Source organism: Gorilla gorilla, chromosome 4, assembly GCF_029281585.2.
Source record: "Gorilla gorilla gorilla isolate KB3781 chromosome 4, NHGRI_mGorGor1-v2.1_pri, whole genome shotgun sequence".
Taxonomy (NCBI): domain Eukaryota; kingdom Metazoa; phylum Chordata; class Mammalia; order Primates; family Hominidae; genus Gorilla; species Gorilla gorilla.
In genome coordinates, this window is record NC_073228.2 from 116722802 (window position 1) to 116747102 (window position 24301).

Sequence of the window (24301 nt, forward strand, 5' to 3'; positions counted from 1 at the left end):
AATGGATCTGGTAGGTGTTGTTTTTGTTCTTCATTGCCACTTTCAGAATCTCATGTCATCAGATTCTATCACTGAGTAGCCTTCCCTTTCCCTGTCATCCCTGACTCTTGGGCTACTTTGCCTTAGTTCTTGAAGATTTTAGCTCCTAACTTAATGTTCCTTTCTAACACTACTCCTATTATTTATTTATTTAGAGACAGGGTCTCACTCTGTCACCCAGGCTGGAGTGCAGTGATGCCATCTCAGCTCACTGCAGCCTCAACCTCCAGGCTCAGGTGATCCTCCCATCTCAGCCTCCTGAGTAGCTGGGACTACTGGTACGCATCACCACATCTGGCTAATTTTTGTGGTTTTTTTTTTTGTAGAGACTGGGTTTCACCATGTTACTCAGGCTGGTCTCAAACACCTGAGCTCAAGCAATCCACCCACCTTGACCTCTGGAAGTGCTGGGATTACAGGTGTGAGCACTGCACCTGACCTACTACTCCTATTTTAATTATTGATGATTTTAATATCCATGTAGACATATGTGATGATCTTCTAATATCCTGACCTCTTAGTTCCTCCCCTCCAATAACCCTTATATTCCACCCTACATATGGCACTGACTCCCAGGATCCCTGTTAGTACCAATACTGCAGTCCCTCCATAATCTTGTATCAAGCATCCCACTCACCCATCATCACCTTTTATCTTTGTAGTGCACTCCCCACCCCGCTTTTTTGCTCATTGTAGATGATGATGGAGTATTCCCGCTATTATCCTGATTCAGAGTTCTTCCACCACCACTTCCCACCTTACTCAGGTTAAATTCCATTGTCAAGCATTAACCACTCCACAGTCCCACCCTCACCTCATAGTTCTTGCTGGAAATCACAACCTTGACACAACTCTCCACCTACTCTGCAGCTATACCCATGTAGCTGAGTATGGCTGGAGAAAAACATAAACAAGAACTGGTTTCACTATAAATTCATGAACACAAATCTCAAGCATGCCTTTAACACTGCCTGACAGTCCATTTACTCTCCGACTGTCCTAGAGGGGCCAGCACACTGCAGCCACACTCGCTTATGTAGTGTCCATGGCTGTTTTCACACTACAATGGCAGAGGAGAGTAGCTGCAACAGAGACATGATAGCCCACGAAATTTAAAACATTTGTTATCTGGCCCTTTACAGAAAAAGTTGAGCAGTCCCTCTCCTTCGCAACTATTTCATACCTTCTCTTTCCATTGTCTCCTTCCCCATCCTCTCTCAATTGGCCTTCTTCCTACTTTACTGAGAAATTTGAAACAATTAGAAAGTCACTTCTGTAGGCTCCCGTAGTCACATGTGCTCACAGCATACCATAAAACCTGATTTCCCTGCTGTTACCATAAACTTCCAGCTCTTCGACCAATCCCTCTACTGTATACTGGATCCTTCACTGGTCAAGGACAGAGCTCCAGCAATTAACCCTCTCACTCCTATCATCATTTTTTGCTCTGTTGAATTATTTCCATTAATTTTCAAACAGGCTTTGTTTCTCCTACCTTAAGAAAAAAACTTTTAAAATTTCAGGACCCTAATTCCTTCTTCCAGTTATAGCCCCATTCTTCTGCTCTCCTTTGCAGGAAATTTCTCAAAAGAAAGATCTATATTCTCTCATCCCTTTTCTCTCATTCTCTCAAATCCATTGTTTGAGCAATCAGGAGTTTGATACCACTCCACAAAATCTGTGTTATCAAAATCACTAGTACCTTCCTCATTGCTAAATCTGCTCAGTTCTCAGTCCTTATCTTACTTGACCTGTCGACAGCATGTAACATGACAGATCACTTCTCCTCTTTGAAAGAAAAACTTTCTGTTCTTGGCCCCAAGGATACCACACGCTCATGGTTTTCTTCCTACCTCAGTTGGCCACTCCTTATCAGTCGGCTTTGCTGGTTGCTTCTCATCTCTCCAGTCTCTAAACCTTAGACTCCCCAGCGTTCAGTCTTTGGACCTCCTGTTTCCTAACTACACTACCTTCGTGATCTCATCTAGTCTCATGCTTAATATTTATAAGCTTGTGGCCCCCAAATTTATATCTCCAGTCCAGACCTGTTTCTTGAACTCTTGACACCTGTATCCAACTAGCTAGTTGACTAATCCTTGTAGGTATCTAACAGACACCTCAAACAAATGTCCAGGACTGAATTCCATATCCTCCCACCCACCACAACCTCCCACCCCAACAAAACCTGTTCTACCCAGTCTTCTCCAGCTCAGTGGCAATTTTATCCTTCCATTTGTTCAGGCTAAAAAGCTCGTCCTTGTCCTTAACCCCTCTGACCCATGCCCAATCCATAAGCCAATCCATAAGCAAATCCCATTACTTCTACCTTTGAAATATATCAAGAATCTGATACTTCTTACCCCCTACTGCTACACAAGGAACCAAGCCACCATCATCACCTCCAGCCAGATCACTGCAAGAAGCTTTTAACTGTTCTCCCAATTTCTTGCCTTACCCCTTCAGTCTGTTCCTAATACAGTGGCCACAGGCATCTTATTAAAACACAGGACAGATCATTTTGCTTCTGTGGTTAAAAGTCCCCAGTACCTCCACATCTCACATAGAGTAGAAGCCAAACCTTTACAATGGCCTATAAGGCATTATGTGATACGTCTTCCAGCCTCCACTCGCAACCTCTCCCACGTCGTCTCCTCCTGCACCCCTCTAGATCACTTCTTTTGTTGCTCCCACCTCCGGACTTCTGTATATGCAGCTCATTCTAAAGTATGATTCCCCATGGTTCCTTCTTTTACCATTTTCTATTTTTTTTTTTTAAGGGGGATAGCATTTTGCTTTGTAACCCAGGCTAGAGTGGCACAGCTCACTTGCAGCCTTGATTACCTGGGCCCAAGTGATCCTCCTGCCTCAGCCTCCTGAGTAGCTGGCACCACAGGCTTGCATCACAACGTCCTGCTGATTTTTTAATTTTTGTAGACAGCGGGTCTCCATAGGAGACCCTGTCACAAACAAGCTGGTCTCAAACTTCTGGCCTCAAGTGATCTCCTGCCTTAGCCTCCCAAAATGTTGGGATTACAGGCTGAGTCACTGTTCCTGATTCCTTTACTACTATTGAGTCTGATTCAATAGAGCCTTCTGGTATAGATTTCCTAAACGTCTCTATTTAAAATCATAACCATCCCTCCAGTCCTTGGCCCCCCCCATCTTTCTACTTGCTTTATTTTTTCCCTATATTATCTGGTAAATATACCATCTAATTTTCAATTTTACTGCCTATCTCTCAACTAGACTGTAAGCTTCATGAATTCAAGGAGTATGGTCTCTTCGGTTTGCTGGTTCACTGCCAGTGTTATGAACATGCTTGGCACATATTAAACACCTCAGTAAATAAATATTTATTGAGTGAATTAATCAGAGCTGAGAGTGGACATTCTTTTGTACCCATAACAAAAACTGAACAGCATACTGAACCGATCAATCTGAACTGAATCAGGCTGGCCGTCAGGGCCTCCAAAGTACTGCTTCTGTCTGGTCAGCCTGCTGCTACAGCCTTGGCCAGCTAGGCCCTGCTGCTCATGGTGCCAGCCCAGAGAGGAGCCAGCCGGGAGATTGTGAGTGCTGTGGGGGTGGGGAGCCCCAAGGAGAAGGCACTGAGGAGGAAAAACAGGGTTAGCAGCTCAAACTGCCAGAGACAGAAAGCAAGCTCAAATGAGTGACCTGAAACAGCAAGTGGTAGATTTAGAACAGAACCAAAAACTTTTGCTAGAAAATCAGCTTTTACAAGAGAAAATGCATGGACTCGTAGTTGAGAACCATGAGTGAAGACAGCACTTGGGGATGGATGCTCTAGTTACTGAAGAGGAGGCGAAAGCCAAGATAATTCCATCTATTTGATGCTTGACATCCCTAACTAGGCAGATGAGGGTAGAAGTTAGTTGTGGTGGGGTTGGAAGTAAACATCAACTACCTTCCCAGTATGATATCCTGTTGGGCATTCTAGACAACTTAGACCCAGTAGTGTTCTTCAAATGTCCTTCCCCAGGGTCTGCCATCCTGGAGCAGCTCCCAGAGGTCTACTCAGAAGGACCCAATTCCTAACCAGCCTCCCTTTCTCTGTCAGTGGGGACATTATCAGCCAAGCTTGAAGCTATTAATGAACTAATTAATTTTGACTACATATATGCCAAGCCCGTAGTCTGAGACAGAGAGCCAAGCTAATGTGGTAGTGAAAATCAAGGAAGCACCTCTCAGCCTTTTAGAGAATGATCACCCAGAATTCGTGGTCTCAGTGAAGGAAGACTTTGTGGAAGATGACTTCATTCCAGACCTGGATATCTCCAATCTACTTCCATCCAGCCACTGCCCGAAGCCATCTTCCTGTCTACTGGATGTTTATAGTGACTGTGGGTATGAGGGCTCCCCTTTCCCCTTCAGCGACATGGCCTCTCCACTTGGTGCAAACCATTCTAAGGAGGAGACTGGCCAATGAACTCTTTCACCAGCTGGTTAGTGTCTAAGGAGTGATCCAATACTGTTGCCCTTTTCCTTGACTATTACACTGCCTGGAGGATAGCAGAGAAGCCTGCCTGCGCTTCATTCAGAACATCACAGAGTGTACAGTCCTAGAGAATTCCCCTATTTACCTGTTTAAACGTCATAGATAACCCCAAGTATTGTCTTTTGGCATCCAGCAGTCCAAGGTATTCGATATGTTACAATTCAGAACTATAGGTTTTGAGGTTGTACTTTTTCTGAAGAGTGGTAGTTTGCCCTAAATATTTATTATGTGAGGGTGATTAGACAAGTGTCTTAGAGTAGACATGGAATTCATGAATGGCTCTTTATCATTTCTCCTCCCGCTTTTTGGCATCCCAGGCTTGTCTCTAGTTTTAGGTCCTTTAGTTTTCTTCTGCAAGTGGAGAGAACACATACCTGAGGGGGCTCTTTTCCCCTCATGTACAGTTCAAGTAAAGATCAAGAATTTTTTGTAAAATTATAGAAATTTACTATGTAAATGCTTGATGGAATTTTTCCTGCTAGTATAGCTTTTGAAAGGTGCTTTCTCCATTTATTTAAAACTACCTATGTAATTAAGTATAATACAAAAAAATTAAATAAACAATTAGAAGAGATGGACTTGCATATCAATATAGATGATTCTCTAAAATCGCTGCCTACCAAGGAAAGTCATTTTTCCTAATGTTCTGACTGAAGGCTACATTAAATGTGGCATGGAGGAAGAGTCTTGGGAAAAGTCGAGAACTGTAAATGTTCTCAATAGGCAAAGACTTTGTAAAGAAATCCCAGAGTAATGTTGGCATTTGGCTGAGGGGTGCTGATAAGACAAGAAGGCCAGGAAGGCTGTTATTTGAGCCCAGTGTGTCACATCTCCTCTCACATGTGGGGCCATGTTGTTCCTGAGTCTTACCTTCTTTAGTGATGGCATCTGCAGTCTCTTTGGCCTTGTCTTTAAGGTCCTTGACCACACTGTCCATCTGGGACTCGTGCTTCAGGAAGAAAGGACGGATGATGCGCTTGTAGAGCAGTTCAGCCCCATTAGAAGGGCTCGGGGCCATGCACCACAACAGGAAGCCACACTGCACAGAATAAGAGCCAGCATGGGTAACAGGAGGGTGGAGGGGGCACATTCTGAGAATACACACTGTCTTTCACTACTCTGGGGATGGGAGATGCCTCTGTTATTTTCCCCAAAGGCATTACCAGTGTTTTCTGCAGGTTAAAGGTGGGCTTTCTTTAGATGGAAAAAACATGATGAGTAATGAGCTGGTAAGGAAAAGCTGAGACTAAAAAACAAAAGGGTAAAACACACCAGGTCCAGGAGCTTAACTATCTTCCTAACTTGGACCACGTTTTAATATATAGCTGTTTAAGAGGCTTTTATTAATCATAACTCTTAGAAATCAATTTAAGAAAATATAGTACTTATCTGCATGTATAAAGCCCTGTACAGATAAGCCTAATATCTAGGAGGCCTGTGCTTGGTAGGCTTATCTTGGTAAGTTTATCACATTTATTCATCCTATTATAGAAAAAATACCTTGTCCATTCTTGAATTCTTCCTTTGGTGGAACCTCAGTTTTGGGTAGATCTTAGCCTTCAAGGAATCTTTACAGTTGTTCTTCATCTTTCATCTTGAATGTAGTTATTATTCCTAACTCCTTCTTTACAGCTCTACTTTGCCATTGAGATTTTTTTTAATTGACAAGAATTCTGCCCTAATTACTTAAATAAGAATTTTCACACTATGTCCAAAAAATTTTTACTGTTGATTCAAATAATAAATACCAACTCGCCACTTCAAGTCATCCATGCAATTTACTCCTTTTTAAGATAAAAAGAAAAGCAGAAGGAAAGGGAATATTCAGAGTAATCTGCCCATTTCCCTAGAAAGTTTAATAAACAATATACTGAGTTATTTTAGTTTAAAAGATTCTAACCACATTGTATATCACACAGCCTAGGTGACTCTACAAAAAAACAGAAGTCACTTACAGAGATTCCAAATCAGTATTTTTTACAACTTCTCCTTAGTGTAAAAACATCTTAATTTCTCATGCTTTAAGTTTAAAAGTCTTAGTCCTTATGATTCCAAACCAAGGGATGTACTCTAATAATCAACAAGCTATGATGCCTTTCTAAGACAGTCTTTCCAGTGTTTTAGAGATACAAAGCTGATAAAGGGCTAACACTAATGACAAGAGTTTCAGTTTAAAATGCACAAATAGTTCACTCCATCAGCACCATGTTGGCTCTGAGAAATTTATACTAGACTTTGAACTTGTATAACACTCAAAATAAAAAACAAAACCCAAGTTCTCAACAATATCTCCAGAATATTCTTTCTGAGAGTCTTGCTCTGTCACCCAGGCTGGAGTGCAGTGGCATGAACATGGCTTACTGCAGCCTTGAACTCCTGGGTTCAAACAATCTTCCCACAGCCTCCCAAGTAGCTGGGAATGACTGCAGGCATGAACCACCAGGCCTGGCTAATTTTTTATAACTTTTTTTTGTAGAGACAAGTGTCACAATGTTGCCCAGACTCCCCTTATCTCAACTACAGTAAAAAGTAACTCTTGAAATGTAACCTTTGTGAATTAAAATTTGTTACACATGCACAAGAGTTTTTAAGACAGAGACTTGCTAGGCATGGTGGCATGCACCTGTAGTCCCAGTGACTTGGGAGGCCAAGGTGCAAGGATTGCTTGGACCCAGGAGTTGGAGACTGACATGGTTTAGCTGTGTCCCCACCCAAATCTCATCTTGAACTGTAGCTCCCATAATTCTCATGTGTTGTGGAAAGGACAGGGTGAGAGATAACTGAATCATGGGGGTGGTTTCCTGCCATACTGTTCTCATGATAGTGAATAAGTCTCACGAGATGTGATAGTTTTATAAGGAGTTTCCCCTTTTGCTTGGCTCTCATTCTTTCTTGCCTGCCGCCGCCATGTAAGACATCCCTTTGCTTTTCCTTCATCTTCCACCACGATTGTGAGGTCTCCACAACCATGTGGAACTGTGAGTCAATTAAACCTCTTTCCTTTATAAATTGCCCAGTCTCGGCTATGTCTTTATTAGCAGCATGAGAACAGACAAATGCAGAGACCATCCTGGGCAACACAGCAAGAGCTCATCTCAAAAACAAAACAAAACCCAGACACTATAGGACTAAATTTTTTATAAAACCCCAAAACTATAGCTGTATGCTTAAGAAACATACCTACAACAAAACCAAATAGGAACACTGAAAATAAAGTTATGGGAAAGATATATCAGACAAACACCAACTCCCAAAATAGCTCATTAGCAATATTAATACATACAAATTACTTAAAGCAAAATAAGTAAATAGAATGATAAAGAAGGAAAGCAATTCACGAAGAATATTAAAATTCTTGAACTTGTATATACCTTTGAAATATGTAAATTATATCTAACTTTGCATATGTTTGCAATAGAATTATTTTTATAATTATATATTTTATATATAGCTATAGATAGCTTTCAGATATGGCTTTGAAATATTTAAATGTAAGTCAGAATTATATAGACAAATGGACAAAATCTACAATCATAGATTTTAACATTTCCATCAGAAATTGATATACTAGCCAGGCTTACACCTGTAATCCCAGCACTTTGGGAGGCTGAGGTTGGAGGATCACATGAGCCCAAGAGTTTTGAGACTAGCCTGTGTAACATAGGGAGACCACATCTCTATGAAAAAAAAAATTTTTTTTTTGAGACTGATTCTTGCTCTCTTACCCAGGCTGGAGTGCTGTGGCACAATATCAGCTCACTGCAACCTCCGCCTCCCGGATTCAAGCGATTCTCCTGTCTCAGCCTCCCAAGTAGCTGGGACTGCAGGCAAACACCACCATGCCCAGCTAATTTTTGTATTTTTAGTAGAGACGGGGTTTCACCATGTTGGCCAGGCTGGTCTTGAACTCCTGACCTCAAATGATCCGCCCTCATCAGCCTCCCAAAGTGCTGGGATTACAGGCGTGAGCCACCACACCCGGCCACAAAAAATAAATTTAAAATTAGCCAGGCTTGGTGATGTGTGCCTGTGGTCCTCCTGGGGGGCTGAGGTGGGAGGGTGGCTTGAGCTTGGGAGGTCGAGACTGCAGTGAGCTGTGATACCATCACTGCAATCCAGGCTTGGTGAGACAGCAAGACCCTGTCTCAAAAAGACAAAAAAAAGTTGATATATAAAACAACCTAGAAATTAGTAAGAATACAGAATAAAGAACACAAAATTTAAGTCTTTTTTTTTTTTTTTCAAATAAAAAAGGGTTTCACTTTGTCACCCAGGCAGGAGTGCAGTGGCACAAATACAGAACACTATAACCTCAACTTCCTGGGCTCAAGTGATTCTCTCGCCTCAGCCCCCCAAGTAGCTGAAGACCACAGGCACGCAGGCACGCACCATCACGTCTGGCTAATTTTTGTACTTTTTGTAGAGATGGGGTTTTGCCATGTTGGCCAGGCTGGTCTCGAACTCCTAACCTCAAGTGATCCACCCACCTCAGCCTCCTAAAGTGCTGGGATTACAGGTGTGAGCCACTGCACCTGGCCTAAAATCTCACTCTAAAGATATATACAGATCTCTCAACCCAACAAACAGGGATTCAAAGAGTTAATATAGTATATAGAGAGTAACAGGATGGACTCAAAGAAACTAACTTCCAATCCTGGTTCTGCCATTTACTAGCTAAGCAAACCTTATACAAGTTACTTAATCACTTAGGTCTGGTTTTTCCTCTATAAAATAGGTATTAATTGAAAATTTTAAAATTTACCCCTATAATTTTGTAAGAAAATAAAATTACTAAGCATAGCAAGGACTTTCTCTGACCCAAGAATACTGTGTTTTCTAACAACATCTATGAAACATTACTAACAGGAGAACATGTTAGCTTTCAGTGGGGGAAAGCAAATCCTAGAACCAAAAATATTTAAGCAAATATTTATTTTTATTTTTTATTTTTGAGACAGTGTCTCACTCTGTCACCCAGGCTGGAGTGTAGTGGCGCAATCTTGGCTCACTGTAACCTCTGCCTCCTGGGTTCAAGCAATTCTCCTGCCTCAGCCTCCCAAGTAGCTGGGATTACAGGCACGTGCTACCATGCCTGGCTAATTATTTTATTTTTAGTAGAGATGAGTTTTTGCCATGTTGGCCAGGCTGGTCTCAAACTCCTGGCCTCAGGGGATCCGCGCATTTCGGCCTCCTAAAGTGCTGGGATTACAGGAGTGAGCCACCGCACCTGGCCATAAGTAAATATTTTAGAACTCTCCTTTTAGTACATGAAATGAAATTCAAATTTATGATATACTTAATTACAAAAAAAGTCTAACTGCAATATAAAGGAGAAACAAAATGAAAGTAATTTGTAATATATATAAGTATGCAACCAAAACAGTACTAGAAAACATAAAATATTCATAAGTAGAATCACTGACAGTGGCAGCTATGAACAAAATCTTCCATATATTCCCATAGGTTAAGAATGTCTGAGGGGCCAGGCGGTGCTGGCAAGATGGCTGCACTTGAGAAGATGACGTTTCCCAAGAAGATGACATTTCCAGAGAAACCAAGCCACAAAAAGTACAGGGCTGCCCTGAAGAAGGAGAAACGAAAGAAACGTCGGCAGGAACTTGCTCGACTGAGAGACTCAGGACTCTCACAGGAGGAGGAAGAGGACACTTTTATTGAAGAACAACAACTAGAAGAAGAGAAGCTATTGGAAAGAGAGAGGGAAAGATTACATGAGGAGTGGTTGCTGAGAGAGCAGAAGGCACAAGAAGAATTCAGAATAAAGAAGGAAAAGGAAGAGGCGGCTAAAAAATGGCAAGAAGAACAAGAGAGAAAGTTAAAGGAACAATGGAAAGAACAGCAGAGGAAAGAGAGAGAAGAGGAGGAGCAGAAACAACAGGAGAAGAAAGAAAAAGAGGAAGCTGTGCAGAAGATGCTGGATCAGGCTGAAAATGATTTAGAAAATGGTACCACATGGCAAAACCCAGAACCACCGGTGGATTTCAGAGTAATGGAGAAGGATCGAGCTAATTGTCCCTTCTACAGTAAAACAGGAGCTTGCAGATTTGGAGACAGATGTTCACGTAAACATAATTTCCCAACATCCAGTCCTACCCTACTTATTAAGAGCATGTTTACAACGTTTGGAATGGAGCAGTGCAGGAGGGATGACTATGACCCTGACGCAAGCCTGGAGTACAGCGAGGAAGAAACCTACCAACAGTTCCTAGATTTCTATGAGGATGTGTTGCCCGAGTTCAAGAACGTGGGGAAAGTGATTCAGTTCAAGGTCAGCTGCAATTTGGAACCTCACCTGAGGGGCAATGTATATGTTCAGTACCAGTCGGAAGAAGAATGCCAAGCAGCCCTTTCTCTGTTTAACGGACGATGGTATGCAGGACGACAGCTGCAATGTGAATTCTGCCCAGTGACCCGGTGGAAAATGGCGATTTGTGGTCTATTTGAAATACAACAATGTCCAAGAGGAAAACACTGCAACTTTCTTCATGTGTTCAGAAATCCCAACAATGAATTCTGGGAAGCTAATAGAGACATCTATTTGTCTCCAGATCAGACTGGCTCCTCCTTTGGCAAGAACTCCGAGAGGAGGGAGAAGATGGGCCACCACGACCACTACTACAGCAGGCAGCGGGGAAGGAGAAACCCTAGTCCAGACCACTCCTACAAAAGAAATGGGGAATCCGAGAGAAAAAAGAGTAGTCATAGGGGGAAGAAATCTCACAAACGCACATCAAAGAGTCGGGAGAGGCACAATTCACCAAGCAGAGGAAGAAACAGGCACCGCAGCTGGGACCAGGGCCGCCGGAGCCAGAGCCGCAGGAGCCACCGCAGCCGGAGCCAAAGTTCCCCTAGGTGCCGAAGTCGTGGCAGGAGGAGGTCGGGTAATAGAGACAGAACTGTTCAGAGTCCCAAATCCAAATAAACTAGTTTTGTTCTTAAAAAAAAAAAAAAAAAAAAAAAAGAATGGACCAGGCCAGGTATAGTGGCTCACACCTGTAATCCTAGCACTTTAGGAGGCTGAGGTGGGTGGATCACTTGAGGTCAGGAGTTTGAGGCCAGCCTGGCCAACATGGCAAAACCCCGTTTCTACTAAAAATACAAAAATTAGCCAGGTGTGGTGGCAGGCGTCTGTAATCCAAGCTACTTGGGAGGCTGAGGCAGGAGAATCGCTTGAATCTGGAAGGTGGAGGTTGCAGTGAGTCGACATCATGCCACTTCACTGCAGCCTGGGTGACAGAGCAAGACTGTGTCTCAAAAAATAGAATTTTTGGACTAGTGGAACCACACAGCCTGCTTTCCATATCAGACCATTCAACCCAATGCGATTCACTGCCATAATCTCCATGTTATGATTTTAAGCCAGGCCTCTCTTCACCTTTCCTATTCCTTACATTTAAAGACTCCAAAGCTTGTTTACTGAGCACAGATCTTGGAAAACAGGATCTTCAGACTTGGGAAAGCATGACAGTAGATGATGGAAGGGTAAAGACGCAGACTAGCATCTAGTAGTCTCACTACACATGGATAGTAATGCTATGTGCATGAATGTGCAATCATGCAAAAACTCAAATCAGCCTTCCGCACACACACAATGGTAGACTAAGACCTCTGTTAAAGGTCCAAGCACTCCAAGGAAGCCAGCGCCTTGAGGTACCCTCAGTATGTGCCAAGTAGTTCCATGTTACTCTTAGTTTTCCCAGCAACTCCGCTCTAGCATGCCCTAGGTTTAGCCAGCAGCAGATCTTACTGAATTATAAGATGTTGCCAGAGGTTCAGAACCTTGGTTTTTTTGAGATACGCATTTGCATTGACCCAAAATGGAGAATTAAATGACTGTATTTTTCACTGGCATTAGCTTTGTTTCCTTGGCATAGTGCCAGTGAATTACAGCAGACCCTGCAAGACCACCTCTCTAGTTATTTCCCTGTGGAAGCCTTTTGGTTGGTTTTGTTTTTTTGTTTTTTTTGTTTTTTTTTTTTTTTTTGAGACGGAGTCTTGCTCTGTTGCCAAGCGGGAGTGCAGTGGCGCGATCAGCTCACTGCAACCTCCGCCTCCCAGAGTCAAGTGATTCCCCTGCCTCAACCTCTCGAGTAGCTGGTACTACAGGCACGTGCCACCGTGCCCAGCTAATTTTTTGTATTTTAGTAGAGACAGGGTTTCACCATGTTGGCCAGGATGGTCTTGATCTGACCTCGTGATCTGCCCACCTTGGCCTCCCAATGTGCTTAGGATTATAGGCGTGAGCCACTGCGCCCTGCTGCCTTTTGGTTTTTAATATCCAAAATTCATATAATGTTTTACTGTAGTTGCTTATATAGGAAAAGCTATACATCCCCAAAATGCAATACAACATTATGATATGCAGGAAATGTCTTGAGTAACATTTTTGACAGCATATCAGAATCCTTGGTGGACATTTTGAAGAATATGCAGAGCATCACAGGGGATGTGCTATGCATTCCTGCACACAGAGCAATTGTTTCTTACTATATTAACTATTTGGAGAGCAGCAAGTGTTTTTAGCATCTAACATCCTAACATGATATTTGTTACTTATATATAGGTATTTTGCTGTATTTTATTAATACTTAGCGAATTCGTTGAGTTTTACATTGACATGTAATACATTAAAATTTTTCCCACTTAAAATAGTGGAAAATAAGCTTCTGCATAGAATGTATTCCTACATAGAATATCTGATTTTCAGAAATGGATTATCAAGAGAGAGACAGATGTCCATATTAAAACCAGAGCATTAAGGTGAAGTGAAAATGACTCATTGGATTAAGAATCAGGAGAGGTGGGGCTGGACGCAGTGGCTTAACGCCTGTAATCCTAGCACTTTAGGAGGCCGAGGCAGGTGGATCACGAGGTCAAGAGATCGAGACCATCCTGGCCAACATGGTGAAACCGTGTCTCTACTAAAATTAGAAAAAAAATAGCCGGGCATTGTGGTGGGCACCTGTAGTCCCAGCCACTCAGGAGGCTGAGGCAGGAGAATCACTGGAACCCAGGAGACGGAGGTTACAGTGAGCTGAGATTGCGCCACTGCACTCCAGCCTGGCGACAGAGCGAGACTCTGTCTCAAAAAAAAAAAAAAAATCAGGAGAGGTGGGGTGTGTTTTATGACTTTAGGCAAATCAACGTAAGAGACAGTTTTCTGCAGAGTTTTAGGAAAGTCACAAATTAATGTACTTGAAGAAAGTATACAATAGAATAGTAGTATTACCAAATCCTAAAGTTCTTATTGGGGAAAATCTCTGAAATATTACCTGCCTATGTAGATGCCAACCCTTCAGCAATCCAGACAAGCTTATTATATTTTCTGGATGAATTAAGTCAAGTGTCCACAGTTTTGTACCTCTTCAATGTGATTACTTTGTAGGCTAGACTGCAGACTGTTAATTGACTACTTTCTGGTACCCTCTAGCTATTGTCTTGAGACAGTAAAATAATTACTGCTCTCTAGCTACATCCTTAGCATTTTCCAGTTCTGAAATGAAATCATTTTCTTATGTTAAAAATAAAGTTAATTACTGTTCAACTCCCAAGGTGATATTCAGCTGCCACCTCTTACAACCCTCTCTTCTTAATCTATGTAACTATTCTACAGCCCAGGAATAGCCTGAGTTTATTAAAGTCACCCACACAGATCTGGCTCTTTTCAATCAAGCTGCCCTCAAAGTGCCAGCTGATGATACTCCCAAGGAGACTCACAAGCCCACTGCTGCCTGCAGTTCAGACGGAGTCCATGCTATTTTAACTGGACTCCTGGCACTATTAGCACTGACACATTGACTCCTTAAATTACGAATTACAACAGGCCATTTTATTCTGTCTGTGCTTCTAATGCTGTCACCATCTGATTTTCCCCCAGAAGAGATATTTCCCAGGGAGGGGTATGCTTAACATGCAGTTACGGAACTGAGAGTTAATGTCAGAAGAAAATGTACTTCAACACTGACTTCCTGATAGGCTACAATGACTTGATCAGAAACAGAAGTCTAAGAAAGCCTTTGCAGTGTAGCCACAGAATAGTTACAGGCTACATTGCTCAGCATGCACAAATAAAAGCTTAAAAGAACGTGTTAAAGGAAAGATTTCCCTGTCTTTTTAGCCTCCTATGAAGATTAAGAAGAAAAATGTTGCGAGGCACAGTGGCTTACACCTGTAATCCTAGCACTTTGGGAGGCTGAGGTGGCCAAGAGGATCACCTGAGGTCAGGAGTTTGAGACCAGCCTGGCCAACATGGTGAAACCCCATCTCTACTAAAAATACAAAGATTTGCCTAGCGTGGTGGTGGGCACCTGTAATCCCAGCTACTTGGGAGGCTGAGGCAGGAGAATTGCTTGAAAGCGGGAGGTACGGGTTGCAGTGAGCAGAGATCACGCCACTTCACTCCACTCCAGCCTGAGCGAAATAGCGAAACTCCATCTCAAAAAAAAGAAAAAAGAAAAGAAAAATGTTATATTCTCTGTCAATGGGTGAAATAGCACAGGTGACAATTCAGGTCAGGACCTAATCTTGCCAGAGTTTAGTCAACATTGTTCTAAAAATAAATCTAGCCAGGCCTGGTGGCTCACGCCTGTAATTGCAGCACTTCAGGAGGCTGAGGTGGGTGGACCACAAGGTCAGGAGTTGAGACCAGCCTGGCCAACATGGTGAAACCCCGTCTCTACTAAAAATACCAAAATTAGCCAGGCGTGGTTGTGCACCTGTAGTCCCAGCTACTCAGGAGGCTGAGACAGGAGAATCACGTGAACCTGGGAAAGAGGTTGCAGTGAGCAGAGGTCACGCCACTGCACTCCAGCCTGGGCGACAGAGCAAGACTCCGTCTCAAAAAAAGTAAAGTAAATCTAGAAAATGATTTAAATGAAGGTAAACAGAGGATACAAAGATATTAATTGCAGCATTATGTATAATCGCATGACAAATGTCCTCAATGTCTTTCAATTGGGAAGTAGGTAAATTATCAATAACAGATTAGATAGCTATGTCAAAAAATACTGAATAACATGAGAAAATACTCATAATACTGTGTTAATTGAAAAAAGCAAGACACAGAATTATATATCATGTGATCTAAGCCACACATATGTTAAGACAGCAATACATACATATATATATACACATACACACAGAGTTCTGTTTTTATTTATATACATAGACCAATATATTTGCACATTTTAAAAAATAGGAAGACTACTCTAAGATGTAGGATTACAAATGTTATTTTCCTCCCTACATAAAACACATCCCAACACACACACACACACACACACACAAATGTAAACAGTAGGACAACAAGGACTTTGTTTTATTCGCCAAAGTATCTCCCAGATGTAGAACAGAATCTGGCACATGGAGGTTCTAAATAAATCTGCTGAATAAAGGAATGAGCATATGTAAATTTCATAATCAAGAAAAAAAGCTTTTAAATTTATTTTTAAACCCTCTTGCTCAAGGCCAGATGTCAGAGCAAAGCTCAGAACATGCATAATCCAATTTCTACCTAAATACATCATATATTGTCTTCTCAACTAAGCTTTGATGCCAAGCCATTGGCTCCTTTTATTTTCCTCCAATCTTATAAGCTGCTTTAGAAAAATGAAAATAAAGCCAACAATATTAACTCTGCAAAAAATAAAATATTAAACATGTCCTTGGGCTGGGAGCAGTGGCTCACACCTGTAATCCCAGCATTTTGAGAGGCCGAGGCGGGCAGATCACTTGAGGTCAGGAGTTTGAGACCAGCCTGGCAAACATGGCGAAACCCCATCTCTACTAAAAATACAAAAATTAGCTGGGTGTGGTGGTGCATGCCTGTAATCCCAGCTACTCGGGAGGCTGAGGCAGGACAATCACTTGAACCCAGGATGTGGAGGTTGCAGTGAGCGGAGATTGTACCATGGCACTCTAGCCTGGGCAACAGAGCAAGAGTCCATCTCAGAAAAAAAAAAAAAAAAAGGAGGTCAGATTGAGAAATCTCCCAGAAGAAGCACAAATAAATAGATTTTTAAAAAAAACAACCCTGTCTCTACTAAAAATACAAAAATTAGCCAAGCATGGTGGTGGGCGCCTGTAATCCCTGCTACTCAGGAGGCTGAGGCAGGAGAATTGCTTGAACCTGGGAGGCGGAGGTTGCAGTGAGCCAAGATCATGCCACTGCACTCTAGCCTGGGCGACGGAGCAAGACTCCATCTCAAAAAAAGAAAAAAAAAAAAAAAAGGCTAAGACCAAAGACAAAAAGAAATATATATCCATAATTACCCAGAACTAAAACTCAAGATACTACCATTTATGATGGTGGTTGGAGTGATGGAGCTTCCTATATTTAATTTCCTATATCTAAATTTCTTTAGATAAAATTGTTTAAAAGAGTAGCCAGGTGCAGTGGTGTGCGCCTATGGTCCCAGCTACTCGGGAGGCTGAGGCAAGTGGCTTGCTTGAGCATTTTTTTTTTGTTTTTTTTTGAGACAGAGTCTCGCTCTGTTGCCCAGGCCTGTCTTTTTCTTTATAATCTGAGACAGAGCCACAGATGTACAACATTCAAGCATTTATTCCTACTTCTTCTATACAGGTCCTAAGATGGAGTTTTAGTGGTAGCAAGACCAACATACCTTCAGCATGTAGTAGAAGGGGAACCATGACAGGAAGATATCAGAGAAGAATTCAGCAATGCTGAACACACCATACACTACCCAGTAGGTCAGCCACTGGGTATCATCTTCTTTGTTGGGACTCTCTATAGCTTTAATTCTGAAAGGCAGTACAAAAGAAAGTATATTATTTGGTAAGATATCAATGAAACATTTTCAAATACACTTTCATAACCTGTCCTCTGATACCACTGAGAAACTTAGGCACATGTAGGCACTGTGTCACTAGATGCAAGAGTACAGCTTAAAGACTGGAAGCAATGTGGATATCGGGACAAGCCATTATAACCACTTGTTTCTAGTCTCCTGGTCACCAGAGAAACCAGCACCAGCTGTTACTGCCCTGGATCTCCACCCTGCTAAAGCCTCCCCACAAGTCCTAGAATATACCACTAGTGACTGGGAGCTAGAGCAATTTCCACTCCCACCAGGGATATATCAGGAAGAATTCTCTCATGATAACCAGGTTCTTATGTACTTTTAATAACTGAGATATATCATGGGTGAATAAGAATTTCCCATAAAGCAACATTTGGAACATAGGTTAGGTACTGCCCAAAATCCACAGCATATTTTATAGTAAACAGGTGAAAACAAACATCATGGTGTCTGTTTAGTTCAGAATGTCTTTATCTGATCCACAGGCTATGGACTTTCCTCCTCTCCTCAGTTAATAACAGGACTTTCCCAACCCTAACTATTGCTTAAACAAAATTCATTCTGCAAATGGATGGAAATACATTTAAAATAATTTTCTCTTCTAAATCACAGAAATTTCCTTCAGTCCTAGGAATCTCATTATTCTAAACCTGAAGCTCCACAGTTTCTTATCCTAACAGATCTAGATATTTATCATAACTGAGCTGGACTGAAACAGTAAAATAAAAGAACTCTGAATCTTGTTTAGCCTATGAAACAGGTTAACTACTGAAAATAACATTGACAGGGAGCTAAGCTATGAGGATGCAAAGGCATAAGATACAATGGACTATGGGGACTTGGGGGAAAGGGCTGGGGGGAGTGAGGGATAAAAGACTACACATTGGGTACAGTGTACCCTGCTCAGTTGATGGGTGCACCGAAATCTCAGAAATTGCCACTAAAAACTTATCCATGTAACCAAACGCCACCTGTTACCCAAAAACCTATTGAAATAAAAAATTTTCAAAAAGCAAATACATTGGCTACTCCATAACATCAGCTCCCCAAAGAGACAGTCAGGCTGCCAAATCATGCTCAGTCACTCACTAAGAAAGCCCTTGTACAGTTAATTAGAAGCAGCTATGTGTGTGAGTTTTAGAAAATAACCAAAAGGGGAAAAATTATAGCTCAATGAGATGATTACTAATGAGGAAGACATAGACAGGAACAAGTAATAAGGTGAATGTTGCTTTGAACTTCAAGACTAGGCAAAATTTTTATTTTTTTGAGACAGGGTCTCTGCACAGGCTGGAGTGCAGTTGCACAATAATAGCTCACTGCAACCTCAAACTTCTGGGCTCATGTAATTCCCTTCACTTCAGCCTCCCAAGTAGCTGGGACTACAGGTACACACCACCACACCTAGCTACTTGCTAAATTTTTAGTAGAGACAAGGTCTCACTGTGTTGCCCAGGCTGGTCTCGAACTCCTGGCCTCAAGCAATCCTCCTGCCTTGGCCTCCCAAAGTGCAGTCTGGCGGCTCCCACACCCAGCCCCAAATATTTCAAAGTACAAGAATCATATAAAATGAACTTAAGAGAGCTGATTATTAAAAAATGGCTTGTAATGTATGCACAAAGTCTGTATTTTTTTAGCTTCCTTCAGATAGAAGCTGGCTAATGTAATAGAAGGCCAAATGAAAAGTGTAGACAAGCATGTTAACCAAAGAACACAGTATATCCTTTATGTGTAAGATTTCTTCTCCTGCTTTAATTGGATTTATTTAATTATTAGTATAATAAAAATTTGTTTCCTGTACATTCATTCTGGGCAGAGGAGATACACAGTTACATTTCACTTAAGGTCTTAGTTTTGTGAACGCAATAGCTCACAACTATGTACTTCCAAAAGAAGCAACTCTCAGGACACACCTGGGAATTAAACAGTCTTTTCTAGAATATGACATAAAAACCTCAAAATGTGATGGGACTGTCATTATTAATCCAGTGGCTTTTAAATTCTTTTGGCCACAACCCTCGGTAAGCATACATTTTACATCATGATCCAGTAAACAGACATCTTCACATAAAAATATAAACTTAAATAGATATTTCCTGAAACCGTTCTGATATTTTAAATTCCATTCTATTTCATTATTTTTTAAATGTTAGTCAAGTTCCACAGATTGAAAAACAGGAAGCCTAACGTTTCAGCTCTTTTAGGAAAAAAAAATTTTTTTTAATTCATATGTACAATATGAATTCTAAAGTCCCCATGTTAATATACTAGAACACTATATAGTAACACTGAAAAGTAGAAATAAAAGAACTCCAAATTGAATACATACATTGATCACAACTTTGCAGAAAACCAAGGCATATGAAAGAAGCCAGGAAAAGGCCACTGAGTCTATTAAGCTAAAGAGATTTTTTAATAGATCTTCTCATATTATTGAAGCATTTGTTTTAATTTAAAATAGCACAATGTTCAATTTAAAAAATGTCTTTATGTGTCATAACAATCACAAACTACCCAAAACAAGAAAACAGGGAAGAGATGGTCTAGCTCACTCAGGAACGTGAGGTTCAAAAAGGTGAAGTGCCCCAAATATTTTCTTTAACTTTTTGGGGTTCCAGTTGCCTCTTGTGTGTTGAATCATATGTAACACATAGGAGATGATACATTCTAGTTTTCAGATGTAGTCATGGTGAAAGAAGAAAAAAGCTTAAAACTGAGGTTTTTGGCCAGGCACAATGGCTCACACCTGTAGTCCCAGCACTTTGGGAGGCTGAGGTGGGCGGATCACCTGAGGTCCGAAGTTCAAGACCAGCCTGGCCAACATGGGGAAACCCCGCCTCTACTAAAAATACAAAAATTAGCCGGGCGTGGTGGCACATGCCTGTAATCCCAGCTGCTTGGGAGGCTGAGGCAGGAGACTCGCTTGAACCCGGGAGGCGGAGGTTGCAGTGAGCCGAGATTCCACCACTGCACTCCAGCCTGGGTGCAGAGCAAGACTCGGTCTCAAAAAAAAAACAAAACAAAGAACAAACAAACTTGAGGTTTTCTGAATGCTATTTACTTATATATCTTCTTTTTAAAAAGACTGATTGATTGATTGATTGATTGATTGATTGATTGAGACAGGGTCTTGCTCTGTCACCCAGGCTGGAGTGCAGTGGCATGATCACAGCTCACTGTGGCCCCAACCTCCTGGACTCAAGTGATCCTCCCACCTCAGCCTCTCCAGTAGCTGGGACTACAGGTTCACATCATCATGCTTGGCTAACTTCTGTACTTTTTTATAAAGACGGGGTTTTGCCTTGTTCCCCAGGCTGGTCTCAAACTCATGGGCTCAAGTGATCCTCCTGCCTCAGCCTCCCAAAATACTAGGATTACAGGCATGAGCCACCATGCCCAGGCTACTTATATACCTTCTGATTAGACTTCCTTGTCCAAATTCAGTAGACAAAAGTGATTCTCCAACAAAACACTCTACTGCCTTGTACAAATATGAATCATATTCCAACTTGGTGTATCAGAATAAAGAGGTAGCAATTTAGGCAACATAGAGGATTCATGAAACCATAAGATATGCTCTATGCTCTTAGGTCCCTTGCAGTCTAGCCAAAATGGCCAAGCCATAGAATGGAGGGGTAGAAACCTATTATTTAATTTAACCTTCATAATAGCCATGTAGGATAGGTATTGTTCCTGTATTTGAGCAGAAGAAACCGAGGCTTAGTGTACAGAAATAACATGTGCAGGGCACCCAGCTACAAGTAGCAAGGATTGGTCTTACACTTAAAACTAACTCCAAAGCCTGTGCTTTGTTCACTATCCTATGCTGTTTTACTAATTAAGAAAACAATTCAGTGGCAAGCTGGATAGCACTCAGCAAAATGTCCGGTACAAAGTAGGCATTTAATATTTATTGAATTAATATACATACAATAGGAGGTCACAACCTTACTTTTGGAGGGGACCCCAGAGAAAGCTTAAACTGGCCACAGAGCAGAAAAATAGGAGAAAGGGTCATAGTCTCAGTGTCCAGATCCCTGGAGGTCCATTCTACCCTCCACTCTACTCACCTGGATTTGCAGGGGGGAACTATCAGAAGTGAACAGGATAGTGTTCTGAGTTGCTGTCCTAGTCCACTGGTCCTCAAACTTAGATGATCATCCACATCCATCTACAGAACTTATTAAAAATATACACGCCTGGGTCCTTCTTCAGACCTAGTGATTCAGCTGCTCTTACAAGGCTATGCAGGTGATCATAATGCAGAACTGTGTTTGGAAACCACCTCAAAGTTCCAGTCTTCACAGCACCCGCCCTACTTGTTCTAAGAAAGGAAATCCAAATGGCCAGTTTGGGTATAATCAGCTGTAGCCAGAGGGCAGGCTACCCCTTTCCAGTAATGAGTGAGAGGCCAAAAGAGAAGAAAAGTTGGACGTAGAAGGCAAACTGAATAATGTCTCTACTAAAATTAGAATAAGTCAACTCTAATATGATCTAGAACCCTCATCTGAATATTCTGAAATTTGTAAAAGGATTCAAGATAACAACACTGAAATAAAACTGTTCACTAAGATTTCAAGAACTGCATCTAAAAGCCCTGTATCTGTCTAGCTGGAGCTTCAGCCTGCACAGCTAACTCCTAGAGGAGTTCTGGAATGACCCCATGGCAACAGGCAACAATTCCTACCACTCTCTCCACAGGCCTGGTCCACTCTTTTACAGGCTCCTCTGTCTCTAGTACCACCTCATCCTCTGGCAGTCACACTGATCCTGGGCTCAGAACTAACACACCCACATACAGCTTCTGTGGACAGACACCACAGTCTTACTGCTCTCTGCACACCTTACTGTCATATTCTCACCACTGTTCTAAAGCCTGGCCGCCTAGGCTCAGTGCTGTGGCTTCCTTATTCTCTCTCCTGAGCCACCTACCATGTTCTGGGGCAGCATTTTGCTTCCCCAAAGCAGATATCAAGAGAAGCCAGGGCTGGGTGAGCAGCAGAGGCACGACTACAAGGCAGAGGATAGTTGGCAAAACTGTGGGAGCAGCTGGCAGCTCTAAAATTAATCGAGCAGAATTAGGAATCACCATGTGTGGAGTTGGAAGACATCTCAGAGATGAACTAGTTCAAATTCTACATTTTATATAGACAAAATGAAATTTAAAGAGAAAGGAGTTATATTAAAATGAATTTTAATTTATTAAACTAGAAGGTTACAGAGCATGTGTATGTAAAGGGCAGTAGACTGTTTACATTTTGGCACATCCATACAATGAAATATTCTGAAGCCTTTAAAAAGGGTATTGATAGGGAAAGATGTCCAAGATACAGTGTTGAGTGTAAAAAGTGAATTCTAATTTTTTGTTTAAAAAAAGATGTGTTTTTATATGTTTACAGACCAAGAGTGATATCCAGAAAGATATGCAATACATTTCAAATTGTATAAAGTTAATCCTGAATAACAGAATTTTACTTAAGGTCTTTCCAATGAGTATGTACTAAAATTGATTAAAAAAAGAAGGGGGCGGGGGAGATTTCCATTTGGAAAAGAATGAGCATCACAGACTTTCTTTTTTTTTTTTTTTTTTTTTTTGATGGAGTCTTGCTCTTGTGGCCCAGGCTGGAGTGCAGTGGCATGATCTCGGCTCACTGCAACCTCTGCCTCCCCAGTTCAAGCAATTCTCCTGCCTCAGCCTCCTGAGTAGCTGGGATTACAGGCATCTGCCACCACGCCCCGCTAGTTTTTTTGTATTTTTGGTAGAGACAGGGTTTCACCATGTTGGCCAGGTTGGTCTCAAACTCCTGACCTCAGGTGATCTACCCACCTTGGCCTCCCAGAGTGCTAAGATTACAAGCGTAAGCCCCCGTGCCTGGCTGAGCATCAGACTTTCTATAATGATTTTCTCCTATGAGACTAGTTTTCTCTATGAGGCTTTGTTAAAAATAAACACTAAAGTGAACATCAGCTATATTCATTTAATTTCTCTTTGAGAAAACAGCTAATTTTTTTTTTTTTTTAAGACAGAGTCTCACTCTGTTGCCCAGGCTGGAGTGCAGTGGCGCGATCTCGGCTTACTGCAAGCTCTGCCTCGCGGGTTCATGCCATTCTCCTGCCTCAACCTCCCAAGTAGCTGGGACTACAGGCGCCCACGACAGCGCCCACGACCACGCTCGGCTAATTTTTTGTATTTTTTAGTAGAGACGGGGTTTCACCTCGTTAGCCAGGATTGTCTCGATCTCCTGACCTCGTGATCCGCCCACCTCGGCCTCCCAAAGTGCTGGGATTACAGGCGTAAGCCACCATGCCCAGCACAGCTAATGATTTTTTTTACAAATTTCTCTAACAATGGTCAGATATAATCTGTTTTGTTTTAGAGCATTAAAAGGCCTTCAACACACACACCCACAAAGAGACACACAAAGAGAAAAGAGAGCCACACAGCCCATCACATGAAATTGACTCATTTTAACTTTCTACTTAAATAATACAAACTATCATAAGTTACTGATTACACTGAACTATGGAATGGCCAGGGCTTTCCCTTCATTTCTTCTCAGTGCTTTTCTGGCTTTGTAGCATTTCACCACCCTTAGTTTGTAGCTTTGTATTCTAGCTCTACTACTTACTAGATATATGACCCTGGGCAAGTTATCCAATCTCTCTGAGCCTTAGTTTGTTCACCTATCTAGTATGGATAAGCCTCATTGTGTTGTTGTGAAGATTAAAGTAGTTAATATATGTAAAGCACTAAGAAAGTCTCAGTAAATACTCCCTTAACAGGTATTAATTATAGTACAGTAATAACTTATTATTATAGGGAGATAAGAGATTAAAAAGAAAAGAGAGAGATAAGAAGACTCTAGTTTCTTTGGCTAAGTAGCTGTCAGAGGGTTTATATTACTAATAA

General features: G+C 41.7%; 3 protein-coding genes and 1 pseudogene across 3 annotated transcripts in view; 3 read left to right on the forward strand and 1 right to left on the reverse strand.

Annotated features, from left to right (window-relative positions):
- Positions 1-14117, forward strand: part of SRP19 (signal recognition particle 19) — a 34443-nt gene extending 20326 nt beyond the window's left edge. The window contains exon 5 of the mRNA XM_055387566.2: positions 10019-14117. Coding sequence (XP_055243541.1) covers positions 10019-10023 — 5 coding nt within the window. The 3' untranslated portion in view covers positions 10024-14117. The remainder of the gene's footprint in view (positions 1-10018) is intronic.
- Positions 1-24301, reverse strand: part of REEP5 (receptor accessory protein 5) — a 40123-nt gene that overhangs the window by 5143 nt on the left and 10679 nt on the right. Inside the window, exons 3-4 of the mRNA XM_019027320.4 lie at positions 17194-17332; positions 5426-5594 (exon numbers count right to left, since the gene is read on the reverse strand). Coding sequence (XP_018882865.1) covers positions 5426-5594; positions 17194-17332 — 308 coding nt within the window. The remainder of the gene's footprint in view (positions 1-5425; positions 5595-17193; positions 17333-24301) is intronic.
- Positions 742-5426, forward strand: LOC101140012 (uncharacterized; annotated as a pseudogene).
- Positions 10026-14117, forward strand: LOC115934564 (U2 small nuclear ribonucleoprotein auxiliary factor 35 kDa subunit-related protein 1). The gene has a single exon (XM_055387564.2). It carries the CDS (start codon positions 10026-10028, stop codon positions 11493-11495), a length of 1470 nt encoding a protein of 489 aa, XP_055243539.1. The 3' UTR covers positions 11496-14117.